This window comes from Dermochelys coriacea, chromosome 4, assembly GCF_009764565.3.
Source record: "Dermochelys coriacea isolate rDerCor1 chromosome 4, rDerCor1.pri.v4, whole genome shotgun sequence".
NCBI lineage: Eukaryota > Metazoa > Chordata > Testudines > Dermochelyidae > Dermochelys > Dermochelys coriacea.
This window is the reverse complement of record NC_050071.1, coordinates 146,003,064-146,022,530: the sequence shown is the minus strand read 5'-3', so window position 1 is coordinate 146,022,530 and position 19,467 is coordinate 146,003,064. Positions and strand designations below refer to the sequence as shown.

General features: G+C 50.6%; 2 protein-coding genes across 8 annotated transcripts in view; one reads left to right on the top strand and one right to left on the bottom strand.

The window, feature by feature from the left end:
• Window positions 1-19,467, bottom strand: part of LOC119854624 (dedicator of cytokinesis protein 2-like) — a 337,122-nt gene that overhangs the window by 122,661 nt on the left and 194,994 nt on the right. The window lies entirely within an intron of this gene.
• The window catches only part of LOC119854625 (INSYN2B protein-like), a 37,034-nt gene that overhangs the window by 13,664 nt on the left and 3,903 nt on the right, over window positions 1-19,467 (top strand). Inside the window, exons 2-3 of one of the 2 annotated variants that reach the window (XM_038399406.2) lie at window positions 406-2,555; window positions 12,629-12,703. In XM_038399406.2, coding sequence (XP_038255334.1) covers window positions 898-2,555; window positions 12,629-12,703 — 1,733 coding nt within the window. In that variant the 5' untranslated portion in view covers window positions 406-897. The remainder of the gene's footprint in view (window positions 1-405; window positions 2,556-12,628; window positions 12,704-19,467) is intronic. The other variant, XM_038399408.2, reaches the window with a different exon arrangement.

The following is a 19,467-nucleotide window of genomic DNA, read 5'->3' as shown; positions in this document are numbered from 1 at the left end:
CAGGACCCCGGCCTGTCACTGCCCTGCATGGAGCTGGCTCCCTGGCACAGCCTTTCTGCCCTGCACCGAGCTAGGTGCACTGAGCCTCACTGTGGCAGAGCTATTTTTAACAGTTTCTTCTGCTTGAATTGAGCTGTGAACTTGTACTGTGTTTATGCTAAAGGGGCTTCCTTTTCCCTTTTTGCTGAAGAGGCAGCTCTGGAGATCAAAACTTGTCTCTTTGGGTTTGTGATCTTATCTGAGCTGAGAGGGAGGGCTCGAAAGGGGCCAGCAACTGCGTGCGGAGGCAGCCATGTGTGCTAGAAACTTTGCTGCCCTTGGGAGGGAACGTGAGAGGAGACAGGGTGATGTGCTGCAGCTCCTGCGCTGGCTCCATGCTCACACAGTCTCTCTCTGTCTCTGCAGGTCCAAGGGAGCGTAGGGGCCATGAGCTGGGCCTGGACCTGCTGCCATCCTACCCCCAGGGGGGCCAACCCTGGGGGTGACTAAGAAGGAAAAGCAGCCAGAAGAATGGACTCCTGGTGCCCCAGGCCAGGCTCAGGGCCAGCCAGGGCCAGCTATGCTGGGGCACTTTGTCGGAAGCTTTAGGGGCAAAGGACAGAGGCAGGACGGCTGGGACAGCATGCCAAGAAGCCTCAATGCTGCATCTCCTGTTCAGCTTTCCTCCTGGTCATCAGTCCATCAGCGAGACCCACAGGCAGCAGAGGATGAAACCAGCTGCCCCCCGGCACAAGCCATGGGCAGCCCTTAGCACAGGTCTCCTGCCGCAGCTCTGACAGGCAGAGGAGATGCTCCCTTTGCCAGGGTGCAGCACGTGTACTGCAGCTTCCCAAGCAGCAGGACGGAGGAGCATGGGAGTGGAGCCTGGGGCCTGAGGTCAGGGCGGGGCGGCACGAGATGGTCAGTAAGGAGACCAGCCCCTGCTTGGCTCGGAGCAGCGAGGGCAGCCAGGAGAAAGCCATGACAGTACGCTCGGTGCTGCTCAACCGCGACTCGCCCGACATCGAGACCCGCCTCAAGCGCCGACGCAACCGCACCCAGCAGGTACGCTTCAAGGACCTGGTAGATGGCAACCCTGGGGAGGAGGCGAGCCCCCCACAGGAGCCAGCAGCCACACCTGACACCAACACCCCATGTGCCTGTTCGCCCCCCAGGGACTCCCCTGAGCTGGTGGCAAACTGTGCCTCGGACACCCAGCGGAGCTGGCACCAGGCCAAGTCGCACTCACTGACGCTGCCCATGCCCAGCAAGGTGTGTCTGAGCACGGCCATCCAGACGTCCCCCAGCCTCCAGCAGCAATTCCCAGCTTCCCGTGTCCGCAGCAAGAGCACCTGTGACTTTGCCCAGGAGGAGGTGCTGGCCGCCGCCTGGGAGCCCAGCAAGAGCCAGATGGGCTGCAGGGGCCCAGCCAGGGCACTCGCCTCCGCCAGAGCCAGCAGAGATCTCCTCCAGTGCACCCTCACCAGCCTTTCTGCACACAACCACCTCCCTGCCTCCCCCCTCGCCCAGCACACCAGCAGAGAGGGGCAGCCAGGCCCTACTCCACATGCCACTTTGTGCCACGGGCTGACTCCACTGCCCAGGGCTCCTTGCCCACCTTATCCAGGGACCATCAGGTGTACCGCTGCCAACTATACCTCCCAGCAAAAGGGCTGCCCCCCAGTGCCCAGCCCCAACCTCTGCTCCTCCCAGCCCCCTGCATACACCAGGAACTGTGGGAGCCCTAAGGATAGCCACGGTGCCCCTGCTCCATGTCCCCTGCGCCCTCCCTCTGTGCCATGTGGACAGCCTGGGCCACTTGCAGAGCCACGGCCTTGGAGCAGGAGCCAGTCTGAGCAGGACCTGCCATGCCACCCTGCTCATAACCGCATGACCGGCAGCCATGGGCTCGGCCAACCAGCTCAGTGTCCCTCCCAAGCAGACCCTGCCGCTGCCCTGCAACAACGCCACAGCTTGTCCTGGGGCAGCCCCCGCTGCCTCCCTTCAAACCACAGCCCCAGCATAGTCCTGCCACCACCAAGCCAGCCCAATTCTACAGCCACCATGCTGAAAAAGACACCAGCCACCCTCAGCCCCCAGGCTCCCAGCAGTGGACAGTCCCAACCTGTGGCTGCGAGGCCCAGTGTCTGCAGCCGGCTAAAGGCCATCCAGACTGAGTGTGGCCTCATGAACTTGGAGGAGCCTCAGCAACTGATCTCCACATCCAGCCAGGGGCACCGCCCAAGGACACAGCAATTCACCCGGACTCCTGGGGCTCCCTGGAGCAATGAGCCGCTGGACGAGCCCTGTGTGACTGCCGAGCAGCTGGAGACTCTGCACCAGGTTCAGGACCTTCTGCAATTGGTGGCTGCAGCAAAAGGGCAAGTGGGTTTGTCCAAGGGGGATGAGAATTTCCTAACATCTCGGGGACATGTGAGTGTGGGACCCGGGCAAATGGGGGACCTACAGTCACAGCTGCAGTCCCTGGAAGGGGTGCTGGAGACCAGCCAACAAACCATCAAGGTGCTGCTGGATGTCATCCAGGACCTGGAGAAGAAGGATGCCCAGCGGGATGGGTGAGCAGCAGGGTCCAGGTGGGCTGCCAGGGAGGGTGCAGTGCTCTGGGGGAAGACAAGGTGCATGGACTCCCCACCATAGGTTTGGCTCGATCAAATGAAGTGTCAGGCAGGAAAGGATAACACGATTCCAGGGAACTTAGACCTACTGTCCAAACAGCACTGACCCAATGCCAGCCCGCTGACCCCCACCTGTCCATGGTGCACCAGCCCCACGCTTGCCTGCCCTCAGCCCTCCCCATGCCAACACCTGCCCTCCCCCTCCCCCTACATGTCACAGGGTAATCCAGTCTGCCAGCCAGGGTAAAGCACAGGGATGAGTGTGTGTCATGGGAGCTGAGATTCAAAAACTCTCAGACGGGCCACCAGACGTCCCTTAGATGGGAACTGCTGTCAGTCCCTCCTGAGCCAGGTAGGATTCAAACCGGTGCACTCCAGGAGAAAGGCTCCGGAGCTCATTAGCACTATCCTGAAGCAGCCAGGCCCCGTACGTACTATTGCTACCCCTTGGCAAGTGAGGCTGCTGTCTGGAAAGATCAGTTCAAGTGCAGACCTTTCTGCAGCTCACACAGGCAGAGTCTTCTCCTCTCTGCATACACAGGCAATGCCTCCCACCAGTGCGCTCAGTTGCTAGCAAACCCAGTGCACAATTAAATGTCCTACCTTCTTAGAGGGACAGTTCCCATTAAACAAAATACAAACCCTAAAACGACACCATTAAAACAAATATTAACACGCTATCCAAATTTACCTCTGTCAATGTTCCTTCCCCACTCTGAACTCTAGGGTACAGATGTGGGGACCTGCATGCAAGACCCCCTAAGCTTATTCTTACCAGCTTAGGTTAAAACTTTCCCAATGTACAAACTTTGCCTTGTCCTTGAACTGTATGCTGCCACCACCAAGCATTTTAAACAAAGAACAGGGAAAGAACCCACTTGGAGACGTCTTCCCCCAAAATATCCCCCCAAGCCCTACACCCCCTTTCCTGGGGAAGGCTTGATAAGAATCCTCACCAGTTGGTACAGGTGAACACAGACCCAAACCCTTGGATCTTAAGAACAATGAAAAATCAATCAGGTTCTTAAAAGAAGAATTTTAATTAAAGAAAAGGTAAAAGAATCACCTCTGTAAAATCAGGATGGTAAATACCTTACAGGGTAATCGGATTCAAAACACAGAGCATCCCTCTAGGCAAAACCTTAAGTTGCAAAAAGACACAAAACCAGGAATATACATTCCATCCAGCACAGCTTATTTTACCAGCCATTAAACAGAAGGAAATTTAAAGCATTTCTAGCTAGATTACTTACTAACAGTTGTAAGGCTGCATTCCTGATCTGTTCCCAGCAAAAGCATCACACAGAAAGACGAACCCTTTGTTCCCCCACCTCCAGATTTGAAAGTATCTTGTCTCCTCATTGGTCATTTTGGTCAGGTGCCAGCGAGGTTATCTTAGCTTCTTAACCCTTTACAGGTGAAAGGGTTTTGCCTCTGGCCAGGATGGATTTTATAGCCCTGTATACAGAAAGGTGGTTACCCTTCCCTTTATATTTATGACAACCTCTCTGTAGGATGGTTTGCAATATAAAATAACAATATCAATTGCAGAGTCCTCACACTGTGAGAGTCATTAACAAAGTTTGAACCCATGAGTTGCAGATCCACACACAGAGTTCCGCAGCTCTGGGGAGTGAGGGGTGAGGAAAGCTTGCCAGTATCCTCTGTATGGGTCAGACCATTGAGAAAGACATGACACATTTTGTCATAAGCACACAACTGTTTGGGAGCTAGTGGTGGGATGCTGGGTATCAGGGTTACTGGTTTCTGTTCTTAGCACTGGGGACACAGTATGATGTAGTGGTTCTAGATATCACAGCCAAACATAACACTTCAGGCTGAGTTGTCTGCAAGGACTGAACTCAAGGCTTGGCTCTAAAAGCACAACCAGCTCCATTAACATGGAAGTAGTAATAGACTCAGGTTATGTTCACACTGCAAAACTCCCTCCTCAACAGTGAATCTCAGAGCCCAGGTCAACTGATGCGGGCTTGGCCTGTGGCCCTGAAAATAGCAGTGTAGACATTTGGGGTTGGGCTGGAGCCTGGCTCTGGGGCCTCACCCCCTTTCACAGGGTTTCAGAGCCTGGGCTCCAGCCAAAACCTGAATGTCTGAGCTGCTATTGTTAGCCCCATAGCATGAGCCCTGCCAGCGCCAGTTCGTTGATCCGGGCACTGAGACTTGCTGCCACAGGTGTGGCTTGTTTCTTTTTGCAGTGTAGACCTACTCTCAGAATCTTCCATATGTGGTGTACCACCAGAGAGTGACACCAAGCCTCATTGCGTCAGCGGGGTTACACATGCACATAATTTGGCACATTGCTTCAGAAAGGCCGCAGGGCAAAGTGGATGAGATTTGGGTCTATCATATTAAGCACATGGATTCTAGTCCTAGGCCTACCTGTAGAGACCTGTTGGAACCTCCTAGTTATCTGTAAAACAGGTGAATGCTAGCTGCCTTCTAAGGTTGTGGTGTGAGCCTTGGGTTACTAGTGGTTGTGAAGGGTAAAAAATATTTGTACCAGTGGAAGAGCTGGAATTAGAACTCATGTTCTCCTGGTTTACAGCTCAGCATGCCTTGTCTTCCCTAAGTTTTGGGGCATGTGTATATCCTGGCCACTTTCCCTTTCCAGTACAATGTGGATTGGCAGAGACGAATGCAAGACTCAGCAGGCGATTCAGACTGCTCTCGCCAGAAAAAGGAAGATGCAGCAACTGTGAGAGCACAGACTGACTCCCCAAGGCACCCCTGTTGGGGGTCCAGGCCTCCCTGCTGTGTGCGGTCAGGTCTCTCCGAACAAAGCACTCAGTATTCATGTCTGTTCATTTCACTGATTCTGCTGATCCTGAGAATGGGGATGTGGGAGCAGCACCAGTGCCCCTGATCCATGCTTTGACTTGTTCCTTGACTTTAGCAAAGCTTTTGACACGAACTCCCACAGTATTCTTGCCAGCAAGTTAAAGTAGTATGGGATGGATGAATGGATGATAAGGTGGATAGAAAGCTGGCTAGATTGTCGGGCTCAACGGGTAGTGATCAATGGCTCCATGTCTAGTTGACAGCCGGTATCAAGTGGAGTTCCCCAAGGGTTGGTCCTCGGCCTGGTTTTGTTCAATATTTTCGTTAATGATCTGGAGGATGGTGTGGATTGCACCCTCAGCAAGTTTGCAGATTACACTAAACTGGGAGGAGAGGTAGATACTCTGGAGGGTAGGGATAGGATACAGAGGGCCCTAGACAAATTAGAGGATTGGGCCAAAAGAAATCTGATGAGGTTCAACAAGGACAAGTGCAGAGTCCTACACTTAAGATGGAAGAATCCCATGCACACCTACAGACTAGGGACCGAATGGCTTGGAAGCAGTTCTGCAGAAAAGGACCTGGGGATTACAGTGGACGAGAAGCTGGATATGAGTCAGCAGTGTGCCCTTGTTGCCAAGAAGGCCAATGGCATTTTGGGCTGTATAAGTAGGGGCATTGCCAGCAGATCGAGGGACGTGATCGTTTCGCTCTATTCGAGATTGGTGAGGCCTCATCTGGAGTACTGTGTCTAGTTTTGGGCCCCACACTACAAGAAGGATGTGGAAAAATTGGAAAACGTCCAGTGGAGGGCAACAAAAACGATTAGGGGACTGGAACACATGACTTATGAGGAGAGGCTGAGGGAACTGGGATTGTTTAGTCTGCAGAAGAAAAGAATGAGGGGGGATTTGATAGCTGCTTTCAACTCCCTGAAAGGGGGTTCCAAAGAGGATGAATCTAGACTGTTCTCAGTGGTAGCAGATGAAAGAACGAGGAGTAATGGTCTCAAGTTGCAGTGGGTGAGGTTTAGGTTGGATATTAGGAAAAACTTTTTCCCTAGGAGGGTGATGAAACACTGGAATGGGTTAGCTAGGGAGGTGGTGGAATCTCCTTCCTTAGAAGTTTTTTAGGTCAGGCTTGGCAAAGCCCTGGCTGGGATGATTTAGTTGGGGCTTGGTCCTTCTTTGAGCAAGGGGTTGGACTAGATGACCTCCTGAGGTCCCTTCCAACCCTGATATTCTATGATTCTATCCCAGACATGGGGCCATAGTGTGAGTCTGCTCCTATCTGATTCCTATCCTACCAGAACATCCACCTCTACCAATGTGCCTGAAGCCTGGCCAGTTCTGGTGTCTGCATTTCAAAAAGAATGTTAAAATTTGTAAGGGAGTCAGAGAAGAGCTACAATGATTCGAAGTCTGACAAACCTGCCTTAATAGTGAGAGGCTTAAGAATCTCAATCTATGCAGTTTATCCAAGAGAAGGATAAGAGGGGATGTAATCGCAATCAGTTACTACCTGCATGGGGAGCAGAGGGCTCGTTAATCTAGCAGACAAAGGCAGAATGAGATCAATGGCTAAATTCTGAAGCTAGACCAATTCAGGCCTGAAATAAGGAGCAGTTTTTTCTAAGGGTATGTTGTTTTAACGTGGCTGTGTAGTCGCGGCATAGCGCTAGGAGAGAGCTTTCCCAGCGCTGTAAAAAACCCACTCCCACGAGGGGAGTGGCTCCCAGTGCTGGGGCACTGTCTACACTGCCACTTTACAGTGCTGAAACCTTCCTAGGCAGTCATTGCCTATTTTGTATTTGTGCAATTGATTGTTCCTTCCTAAGTGGAGTACTTTGCATTTGTCCTGATAGAATTTAATCCTATTTATTTCAGACCATTTCTCCAGTTTGTCCAGATCATTTTGAATTCTAATCTTATCCTCCAACCCCTCCCAGCTTGGTATCACCATCCCCAGACTTGATAAGCGTGGTCTCCATGCCATTGTCCAAATCATTGATCAAGATATTGACTAGAATCAGACCCAGAACAGATCCCTATGGAACCCTACTCAGTATGCCATTCCAGCTTGACAGTGAACCATTGATCCTGCCAACACTACAAAAAGAAGGATTCTGGGTGGACTCCTCCTGAAGGTCGAAACAGCAGCCTGGATTTCTACATAGAGTGCTTCCGCCGATGTGCACGAGCTGAAATTGTGGAAAAGCAGCATCGCTTACCCCATAACCTCAGCCATGCAGAACACAGTGCCATCCACAGCCTCAGAAACAACTCTGACATCATAATCAAAAAGGCTGACAAAGGAGGTGCTGTCGCCATCATGAATAGGTCGGAGTATGAACAAGAGGCTACTAGGCAGCTCTCCAACACCACTTTCTACAAGCCATTATCCTCTGATCCCACTGAGAGTTACCAAAAGAAACTACAGCATTTGCTCAAGAAACTCCCTGAAAAAGCACAAGAACAAATCCGCACAGACATACCCCTAGAACTCCGACCTGGGGTATTCTATCTGCTACCCAAGATCCATAAACCTGGAAATCCTGGACGCCCCATCATCTCAGGCATTGGCACCCTGACAGCAGGATTGTCTGGCTATGTAGACTCCCTCCTCAGGCCCTTCGTTACCAGCACTCCCAGCTATCTTCGAGACACCACTGACTTCCTGAGGAAACTACAGTCCATTGGTGATCTTCCTAAAAACACCATCCTAGCCACTATGGATGTGGAAGCCTCTACACCAACATTCCACACAAAGATGGACTACAAGCCGTCAGGAACAGTATCCCCGATACTGTCACGGCTAACCTGGTGGCTGAACTTTGTGACTTTGTCCTCACCCATAACTATTTCACATTTGGTGACAATGTATACCTTCAAATCAGCGGCACTGCGATGGGTACCCGCATGGCCCCACAGTATGCCAACATTTTTATGGCTGACTTAGAACAACGCTTCCTCAGCTCTCGTTCCCTAATGCCCCTACTCTACTTGCGCTACATTGATGACATCTTCATCATCTGGACCCATGGAAAAGAAGCTCTTGAGGAATTCCACCATGATTTCAACAATTTCCATCCCACCATCAACCTCAGCCTGGACCAGTCCACACAAGAGATCCACTTCCTGGACACTACAGTGCTAATAAGCGATGGTCACATAAACACCACCCTATATCGGAAACCTACTGACGGCTATTCCTACCTACATGCCTCCAGCTTTCATCCAGATCATACCACTCGATCCATTGTCTACAGCCAAGCGCTACGATATAACCGCATTTGCTCCAACCCCTCAGACAGAGACAAACACCTACAAGATCTCTATCATGCATTCCTACAACTACAATACCCACCTGCTGAAGTGAAGAAACAGATTGACAGAGCCAGAAGAGTACCCAGAAGTCACCTACTACAGGACAGGCCCAACAAAGAAAATAACAGAACGCCACTAGCCATCACCTTCAGCCCCCAACTAAAACCTCTCCAACGCATCATCAAGGATCTACAACCTATCCTGAAGGATGACCCATCACTCTCACAGATCTTGGGAGACAGGCCAGTCCTTGCTTACAGACAGCCCCCCAATCTGAAGCAAATACTCTCCAGCAACCACACTCCACACAACAGAACCACTAACCCAGGAACCTATCCTTGCAACAAAGCCCGTTGCCAACTCTGTCCACATATCTATTCAGGGGATACCATCATAGGACCTAATCACATCAGCCACACTATCAGAGGCTCGTTCACCTGCGCATCTACCAATGTGATATATGCCATCATGTGCCAGCAATGCCCCTCTGCCATGTACATTGGCCAAACTGGACAGTCTCTACGTAAAAGAATGAATGGACACAAATCAGACATCAAGAATTATAACATTCAAAAACCAGTTGGAGAACACTTCAATCTCTCTGGTCACTCGATCACAGACCTAAGAGTGGCTATCCTTCAACAAAAAAGCTTCAAAAACAGACTCCAACGAGAGACTGCTGAATTGGAATTAATTTGCAAACTGGATACAATTAACTTAGGCTTGAATAGAGACTGGGAATGGATGAGTCATTACACAAAGTAAAACTATTTCCCCATGGTATTTCTCCCTCCCACCCCACCCCCCACTGTTCCTCTGATATTCTTGTTAACTGCTGGAATTAGCCTACCTGCTTGTCACCATGAAAGGTTTCCCCCCCCCCCCCCGCTGCTGGTGATGGCTTATCTTAAGTGATCACTCTCCTTACAGTGTGTATGATAAACCCATTGTTTCATGTTCTCTGTGTGTGTGTATATAAATCTCTCCTCTGTTTTTTCCACCAAATGCATCCGATGAAGTGAGCTGTAGCTCACGAAAGCTTATGCTCTAATAAATTTGTTAGTCTCTAAGGTGCCACAAGTACTCCTTTTCTTTTTGCGAATACAGACTAACACGGCTGCTACTCTGAAACCTCTCTGGGAATGATTTTCCAACCTTTTATGTACCCACCTTATTGTTGGTTTGTCTAAGATCTATATCCCTAGTTTGTTTATGAGAAGATCATGTGAGACTATCAAAAGCCTTAGTAAAGTTGAGATATATCCCATATACTGCTTCCCCTCGTCCACAAGGCTTCTTGGTTTGACATGACTTGTTCTTGACAAATCCATTTTGACTGTTACTTATCACCTTATTATCTTTGAGGTGCTTACAAACTGATTGTTTGATTATTTGCTCCATTACCTTTATGGGCATTGAATTTAAGATGACTGGTCTATAATTCTCTGGGTTGTCCTTATTCCCCTTTTTATAGACAAGTACTATATTTGCCCTTTTCCAGTCCTCTGGGATCTCTCCTGTCCTCCACGAGTTCTCAAATATAATTGCTAATGGCTCAGAGATCTCTTCAGCCAGTTCCTTAAATATTCTAGGATGTATTTCCCCAGACCCTGCTGACTTGAAAACATCTAACTTGTCTAAGCAATTCTTAACTTGTTCTTTCCCTATTTTAGCCTCAGGTTCTATCCCATTTTCACTGATGTTCACTATGTTAGTCATGCGATCACTGCTAGCCTTTTGGCATTTAACGTGAATCTGGATACTGTGTGCCGTACTGGCCATCTCACCTCACCTGGTGTACTGCGGAATTAGTGGGGGCTCAGAGATGAAGGAGCGACAAGAATGATTTGAGTCTTGGAGAAATTCTCCCATGAGGATCTGACCAGCCTGGTATTGTTCCCTTAGAGAGGAGATGCATTAGAGGAGACTGGTCTATAAAATACTGAATGGGCTGGAGATGGGTGGTAGAAGCAGAAACTCCTGTTCTCCCTGGTTCACAGCACAGGGACAGTCAATGAAACTGAATGGGGGAAATTCAAACCGATCAAAGAAAATACTTTCACGCGCAGTCTAATTATTTTTTGGAACTCTCTGCCACAAGATGGTGTTAGGGCCAAGATCTTATCAAGATTTAAAGAGGGACTGGGCATCTGCGTGGAGAACAGAGGAATGTACTCGTGTGTGTGAATAGTTGATGCTCAGAAGCAAGTCCTGAAAAGGATTGGCTCCACCCCGGAGGCAGGGCTTATCACCTTGTGGGCTGGATGAGATCTCAGTTGGAGCAGATGAGCCCACTTCTGCCTACTGCAAGGTTTCTTACACCTTCCACAGAGGCAAATGGTCCTGGCCCCTGTCAGACATGGGAGACTGGGCTAGATGGGCCATGGGGCTGACCCAGGCTGGCTGTCTTTATCTGTCCATCCAGCTTGATCCTTCTAATGGTTTCCTCATCCCACAAACGCTACATTATACCAGCAAGGGGCTCTGTCTCCACGCTTCTCACACTTTCAGCTATGCAGGGCACAGGTACAAAGTGTGTGGTGTTTGGGGTGAGATTCACCCCAGGCTTTCTAGAGGCCACAGGCTCCCCAGACAGCTCAGCGTGCAAAGGAACACCGAATTCTCTGCTAAGCTGCCATGAGGAGGAACTCCAGCAGGGTGATCATGTAGGGCTGGCACATGGCAGGGGGATCAGGCCTTCTACTGCTCCTACTATCCTGATCTGCAACCTTTTGAGAAACACAAAGTCTGTTCTGAGTCAGGGAAAGGCTGGGAATGGTCCCAACCCAGCTTGGCCCTGCACTGAAAACTAAATGATACAAAAATGGGGGGAGTGGTAAATAGCGAAGAGGACAGGCCACTGCTAGAGAGCGAGCTAGATCCCTTGGCAATCTGGATGCGAATGAAAAATACGCATTCTAATATGGCTGCATGTGAATGTGTACATCTAGCAACAAAGGATGTAGGCCACACTTACAGGATGGGGGACTCTATCCTGGGAGCAGGGACTCTATAAATATCACATGTGGAACAAATATTTAACAAGAGGCTCCTCAGTCCAGCAGAGAAATGTATAACCCGATCCAATGGCTGAACATAGACAAATTCAGGCTGGAAATAAGGTGGAAACTTTTACCAGTGAGAGTAATTAACCTTTGGAACAATTTACTGAGGGTCGAGATGGATTCTCCATCACTGGCAATCTCTCAGTCAAGATTGGCTGTTTTTCTAAAAGCTCTGCTACGGGAATTATTGTGGGGCCAGTCTCTGGCCTGTGCTATATGCGAGGTCAGACTAGATGATCACAATGGTCCCTTCTGGCCTAGGGAATCTATGCAAACCATCTAGTATCAGTGGCACAGGCAGTGAGCTCATCCTGACTCTCTGCTCACGATGGCATTACCTCCCAGAGACGAGTCAGAGCCACTGTCTCTATTGTGCTAAGGAGAAAGCAGTGGCAGGGTGCATGAGGAGAATGAGAGGTGGAACCCAGGAGTCCTGGGTTCCTGGAACCCAGCTTTCCTCTCCCATAGCCAAGATCCTGGAAGCTTCCCTGCCCTTCTCTCCAAAAGCTGTGAGTGGTGCTGCCATCCCACCCACAGCTCTGCTGTCTGTGGTCCAGATGCTCAGCCCCCCTTCCTTAGCCCCTCTTCGTAAGCTACTCCCTCACGATGCTCTCCATGCCCCTTCTCTCTTTCTTGCTAGTTCTAGTTCTCCAGGACGTTTTCTGATCACCTTGGCCCCTTGCCTCACTGACATCACTATCCTACCTATGGCAATGGAGTGATGCCACAGACCCTTGGGGAGTTCTTACAGGGAGGGGTCTGAGAGACACTGGGAACTGCAACCCCAGGGCTCCTTGCTTATTGGGTTTCTGCTCTGTTGTAGGAGACACTCATACCGGACAGGGCAGGATATCGCCAACTGTGGGACCTGCCGGGACTGCGCCTGCATCATCTACAGGTAAGAGCCACCTCGCCAACCCCAGTGTGCTTGACCTCCGGCTCTGCCCCCAGGCCCCTCCTCCACTCCAGCCCTTCCCCCAAGGCCCCACCCCTTCCTGCACCCACTCCACCCCGCCTTTTTCTGCCCAGTTCCATCCCTCCCCCAAACAGGCCAAATCCTCACTCCTCCCCCCTCCCTCCCAGCCTCCTGCACACCACAAAACAGCTGATTGCAGCAGGCGGGAGGCACGGGGAGAGGGCGCTGATCCGCGGAGCCACCGGCAGACAGCAAGCACAGGGAGGGTAAGGGAAGCTGATGGGGGGCTGCCGGTGGGTGCTCAGCAGCCACCATTTTTTCCCTGTGCGTGCTCCAGCCCTGGAGCACCCACAGAGTCAGCACCTATGAAAGTAGGGGCTGAGGAGCAATGTGCAAACCGACACACCCTAATGGTTCCTCAACAGGCCCCTATGCCCAGGGGAGTCCTGGCCTGCAAGCTCCTCCCTGTGTGAGACAGAGGTGCTGATGTATTCCAGGAAGGTCATTGCAGGCCTGATGCACCCAGATGGAAGAGTGCAGTGCAAGGAAATCTTGTCAGCCATAGCTGGGTCACTGGGGAATCATAGAATATCAGAGTTGGAAGGGACCACAGGAGGTCATCTAGTCCAACCCCTGCTCAAAGCAGGACCAATCCCCAACTAAATCATCCCAGCCAGGGCTTTGTCAAGCCTGACCTTAAAAACCTCAAAGGAAGGAGATTCCACCACCTCCCTAGGTAACGCATTCCAGTGCTTCACTGCCCTCCTAGTGAAAAAGTTTTTCCTAATATTCAACCTAAACCTCCCCCACTGCAACTTGAGACCATTACTCCTCGTTCTGTCATCTGCTACCACTGAGAACAATCTAGATCCATCCTCTATGGAACCCCCTTTCAGGGAGTTGAAAGCAGCTATCAAATCCCCCCTCATTCTTCTCTTCCGCAGACTAAAAAATCCCAGTTCCCTCAGCCTCTCCTCATAAATCATGTGCTCCAGCCCCTAATCTTTTTTGTTGCCCTCCGTTGGACTCTTTCCAATATTTTCACATTCTTCTTGTAGTGTGGGGCCCAAAACTGGACACAGCACTCCAGATGAGGCCTCATCAATGCCGAATAGAGGGGAACGATCATGTTCCTTGATCTGCTGGCAATGCTCCTACTTATACAGCCCAAAATGCTGTTAGCCTTCTTGGCAACAAGGGCACACTGTTGACTCATATCCAGCTTCTTGTCCACTGTAACCTCTACGTCCTTTTCTGCAGAACTGCTGCCTAGCCACTCAGTCCCTAGTCTGTAGCAAGTTTCAAGGGGTAGCCATGTTAGTCTGTATCCACAAAAACAACAAGGAGTCTGGTGGCACCTTAAAACTAACAGATTTATTTGGGCATAAGCTTTCCTGGGTAAAACACCACTTCTTCAGATGCATGGAGTTAAAATTACAGATGCAGGCATTATATAATGACCCATGAAGGGAAGGGAGTTACGTCACATGTGAAGAACCAGTGAGACAGAGCCAATTCGATCAGGGTGGATGTAGTCCACTCCCAATAACAGATGAGGAGGTGTCAATTCCAGGAGAGGCAAAGCTGCTTTTGTAATGAGCCAGCCACTCCCAGTACCAATTCAAGCCCAAATTAATGGTGTTAAATTTGCAAATGAATTTTAGTTCTGCTGTTTCTCTTTGAAGTCTGTTTCTGAAGGTTTTTTGTTCAAGTATAGCTACTTTTAAATCTGTTATAGAATGTCCAGGATGATTGAAGTGTTCTCCTACTGGCTTTTGTAGGTTACTATTCCTGATGTCCAATTTGTGTCCATTTATTCTTTTACGAAGGGACTGTCCGGTTTGGCCAATGTGCATGGCAGAGGGGCATTGCTGGCACATGATTGTATATATAACAGTAGTAGACGTGCAGGTGAATGAGTCTCTAACGGTGTGGCTGATGTGGTTGGGTCCTCTGATGGTGTTGCTAGAGTAGATATGGGGACAGAATAGGGAATGAGGTTTGCTACAGGGATTGGTTCCTGGGTTAGTGTTTCTGTGGTGTGGTGTGGTGTGTAGTTGCTGGTGAGTATTTGCTTCAGGTTGGGGGGCTGTCTGTAAGCGAGCAGGACTCTGCACTTGTCCTTGTTGAACCTCATCAGATTTCTTTTGGCCCAATCCTCTAATTTGTCTAGGGCCCTCTGTATCCTATCCCTACCCTCCAGCGTATCTACCTCTCCTCCCAGTTTAGTGTCATCTGCAAACCTGCTGAGGGTGCAATCCATACCATCCTCCAGATCATTAATGAAGATATTGAAGAAAATCGGCCCCAGGACCGACCCTTGCGGCACTCCACTTGATACCGGCTGCCAACTAGACATGGAGCCATTGATCACTACCCATTGAGCCTGACAATCTAGCCAGCTTTCTATCCACCTTATCGTCCATTCATCCAGCCCATACTTCTTTAACTTGCTGGTAAGAATACTGTGGGAGACCGTGTCAAAAGCTCATGCTCAGCTTTGTTTGCTGCACAATATAAACCATGTTCTACGTCTCAAAGAGGGCCAGGCGCACAGGATGGGTGCACACTTAGTGCACATACTCCAGAACTTTCAGCTGTGCCTTTGTGCCCAGGGACCTGTGCAGGGCGAGGCAAGGCCTGACATAGCAGGGGTAAGGCTATGGGCTGAGATTGAGGAGCATCGACAGAGCTACAGTGGGATCAAATATTTGCTAACAGGCTCTTCTGTCTAGCAGACAAAGGTAAATATGATCCAGTGTCTGGAAGTTGAAGCTAGACAAATTCAGATGGAAAACTGAAACACTGCAATGAAAACAGCCCTGCAGCCCAAGCCCCAGGAGTCTGAGTCAGCAGGCATGGGAAATCCAGTGGCTGGAATGCTTGGAAGCGAGAAAAATTCAAAGTACACTAAGGCACATGTTTACGTGAGGGTAACTGGAACAGCTTAGCCAGGGATATGGTGGATTCTCTCTTGCTTGGAGTCTTTAAATCAAGATACGATGGCTCTCTTGCTACAGGATATGCTCCAGCTCAATGAACTGCTCTGACCTGTGTTATGCAGGTCAGACTGGTTGATCATGATAGTTCCTGCTGGCTTTAAAATCTATGTCCTGTGCGTGAGGGGAGCCCATGGCTGGAATAGGGGGGCTCTGAGGGGTGAGATCAAGGGGCGCCAGCGGAGCTGCATGTCTGTTTGGGGAGCTCCTCAAGCCTCTTTCCCCTTTCACTGGCCAGCACTCTGTGCCCCTCCCATCTGACTGAGCTAAAGAGCCTTTGCTGGAAAGTGAGACTGTTGGTAAATGTCATGCGAAAGCTCTGAATGAGGAGTGACAGCCCCTCGCAAACTGTCACCTACTGCTTCCATCAGCCTGTGCTTCTTCTCCGCTATGGCAGGCACTTCCCCCGCCCCTCCAGATATGCCTCCTCCTTGGGTAATGGCTCCTAGCGGATGGAGTATGGGATCCCAGGGACCCAGCTCTTAGTCCTGGGGGCAAGGGAGTGCCTGTCTCCATTTCCCTCTTTCCCCAGGTCCAAATCAGTCCATGGCAAAGAAGCCACAAAGCCCTGAGCAAGAGGAAGGGGGAAGGAAGGGAATGGGACAGCTGCTCCTTGGCCTGCAAGCGAAAGAAGGCTGGGGGACACTGTCTCCATTACCCTGTGGGAGGGGGGTACTCTCAGCTGTTCACTGTGCATGTCAGGCTGGGTGTCCCTGTGTGTGTGGCTAAGGTTCTTTCCACGTCTGTGCACCCTGCTCTCTCTGTGCATGTGCGCAGTTGAACATTAATGACGCTTATTCGGTTCATGTCACTAAAGGCTGAATGGCATTCTGATGGGTGGGTCTCTGAGCAATGCTGTGTGTTCATGTGGGTGCATCTCTGCCCCCATCTCTCTTTGCATGCAGGACTCTGTCTCTCCTCCATAGCTGTGGGCGGGTGTCTCTCTTTGGAGTTGCCTTGTTGTGTCTGCATCTCTTGCTCTGTGGTTGTTTACACCAGAGCTGACAGCAAACTCCTCTTGTATAGCTAGTGGGGGATTTCAGTGCTAACTGGGATTGACAGCTCTGTCTCCGTGGGCATTGCGGCTGGGAGAGATGTCACAGCTGAGGGAGGTGGATTTATAACTGTTGTCTCTGACTGTAGACTCCCTCTGGGCTTAGCTGCCATCCACATGATGAACAAAGTGCTCTAGTGGGACCCATACAGGCACAAGGCAACAGACACTAGAACAGCATCATGCCTGGACCCTGTGATCTTTTCCAGACGCTGAGAGTCTGGATCTGTTGTAAGGAATGTTGGGTGACTGTGAGACTGTACAGAGGAGACATCAGGGTAAGGTGCAGGCTGGGTGAGTGGAGATCAGTGCAATAGCTGAGGGTTAATGGTGGAGTCCCTGCCGGTTCTGCCGCCAAGTCAGTGCTCCTACTGCAACCGAGGGAGACGGGCATTCCCTCTGGCCAGTACAGAGCTCCATTCCTCAAGCCCCTGGTGTACAGTGGCAAAGGCTCATTCTATTATTATTGGCATCACTAAGATCAAACTTGGCCCCATGGTGCTAGGTGCAGCCCAGATAGCCCCTGCCCTGAGGAGCTCACAGTCACATAGAAAAGACACGCACAGGAACAGGGCTAACACTCCTTGAGGCCCAGAGAGAGAATGCCTTCCCCACAGTCACATGGGGGAACAGAATGCAGGTCTCCTGCTAACAGCAGCCATTCTTCTATTGCCTATAGATAGAACAATGGCTCTGATCAGCTGTGAGACAGCAAGATTCAATTCCTTAAGGGGAAGAGCATCCAGGGGCAGGTTTTGGGGTGGATCAGCCAGAGCATGGGGTGTGCAAACCTCCCTTCAATCATTAGCACATACATTAACCCTTTACACACCGCCCCCGCAGCCTTCTTTACATCGGGGCCTAGTGACACCAGGAATGTGCTGCCCCAGGGGCCATAAGGCCAGAGGAAGAATTCCTTCTCGCTCCATTCTTATTTGACTCCCCAAAGGAGCAGGGCAGGGACCTGGCTTCTCTCACTGTGGCGAGTCTCCATCCTGCCCTGGAGTACAGAAGGGATGTCATCGGATGCCTCCAATGAAGTGAGCTGTAGCTCACGAAAGCTTATGCTCTAATAAATTTGTTAGTCTCTAAGGTGCCACAAATACTCCTTTTCTTTTTGTGAATACAGACTAACACGGCTGCTGCTCTGAAACCTCTCCTATCCTAGACTCCCCTGTCACTGATATGTGCAGAGAAGATAGGCAGTGATTCCGGTTGGCCCCCAGATCTCTCACCAGGCCTAGGAAGGGTGCCACCAATGGTGACAGATGATTTCAGCGAGAGCTTTCCCTGCAACCAAACAATCTGTCTGGGCCTTGCTTTACACCCACACCTGTCTGGACAGACCATCCTCCTGCTGTGTTTGCACTGCAGTCAGAGAGGAATTCCAAATGATACAAGGGGGTGTAATGAGGGTTAGTGGGACTTAAAGGTGGAAAATAGCCTAGTCTTAGGAAAACTCCCCAGCTGGGTCATGGCTGGGACATCACTTCCCAGGGGAAAGGCTAGGAGCCCTAGCACCAGGGACATTTATAATGGGCTGGGAGAGCCCTGGGCATGGGCTGTAGGGACAGCCATGGCCTTCCCTTTACAACAGGAACTAGATAGGGCTTCATGTCGCTTTGTTATACCTTAGACACATCTGGCAAGCAGCATGCGCTCCTGTCTGTTCCATGTGAGCTCTCTTACACCTGGGGGAGTACAGCATCCACGCCCTCAGGATAATTTGACACTAACGCAGCCCAGGTCTTGCATGTGGTCACTCAGGGATCCAGTCACCCTCCAATAGCAGGTTTCACTCCTCCACCACACTCAAAGGTCTGGAGAACCCACCTATCCTGCAGCAGTGTCCCCTCAGTAAGGAAAGGGTTAACGTGTATCTGCAAGGACATACCTTGAGGCATTATGAGCAGCGGTTGACTTCTAATGCCTGCAGCCCACAGAAAAGAGCCAGAACCGGCTTCTTGTGGCAATAAGAGGGGGAAAGAGGCCCACATGTGGCCTCTGCTCTCTCTCAGAGGTGCTAGAGGATGGTGCTGGGCAATTGCTCCTCCACGGCCTCTCTTACATGGGGAGTTGCTGGCTTATTCCATCAGCTCCCTCTCGTTTGTTGACTGTGGGTGCTGCTGGGGAGCGAGCGAGGCAGCCTGAACTGTGGTGCCATCAGACTGTGGATGGTAGTGCAGAGTCTCTGCTTTCCCAGTGCATGCAGAGATCATTTGCCTCCTAACCCTGTCATCAAAACCGCAGCCAGGCCTGGGGATTCACAGACGGGTGTTGCTTCAGCAATTAGGTGCCATTTTAGCATGGACCATGTGTAACTTGACCTCCCTCAGTGGGTGTGGCTTGAGAATGAGAACAGTATGTTCACAGTCTGATTCAGAAGACAATCAGTGCCCACATCAGGGATGAATCTGAGCTGAGGCTGGCTGTGTAAGGATGGCACTTGTGTGATCTGAATTAGGGTTTCTGAGCAGCACCACGAAATAAACAAACACCAAGAAGGAATGATAACACTCTGATTGAGGCTAGGGCCACCATCAGCACTGTAAGTTTGCAGCTAAATCTGTGCCCTTGAGTCAAGTTTGTGGGAAGGAGTTTCTGCTTGTTGAAGCAACGGACTTCTGAAGTGTCTCTGCTCTGTGATCTGCTGCAGGTCAGTTCTGAAAAGTGCTGACCTGGAGTCTGTTACA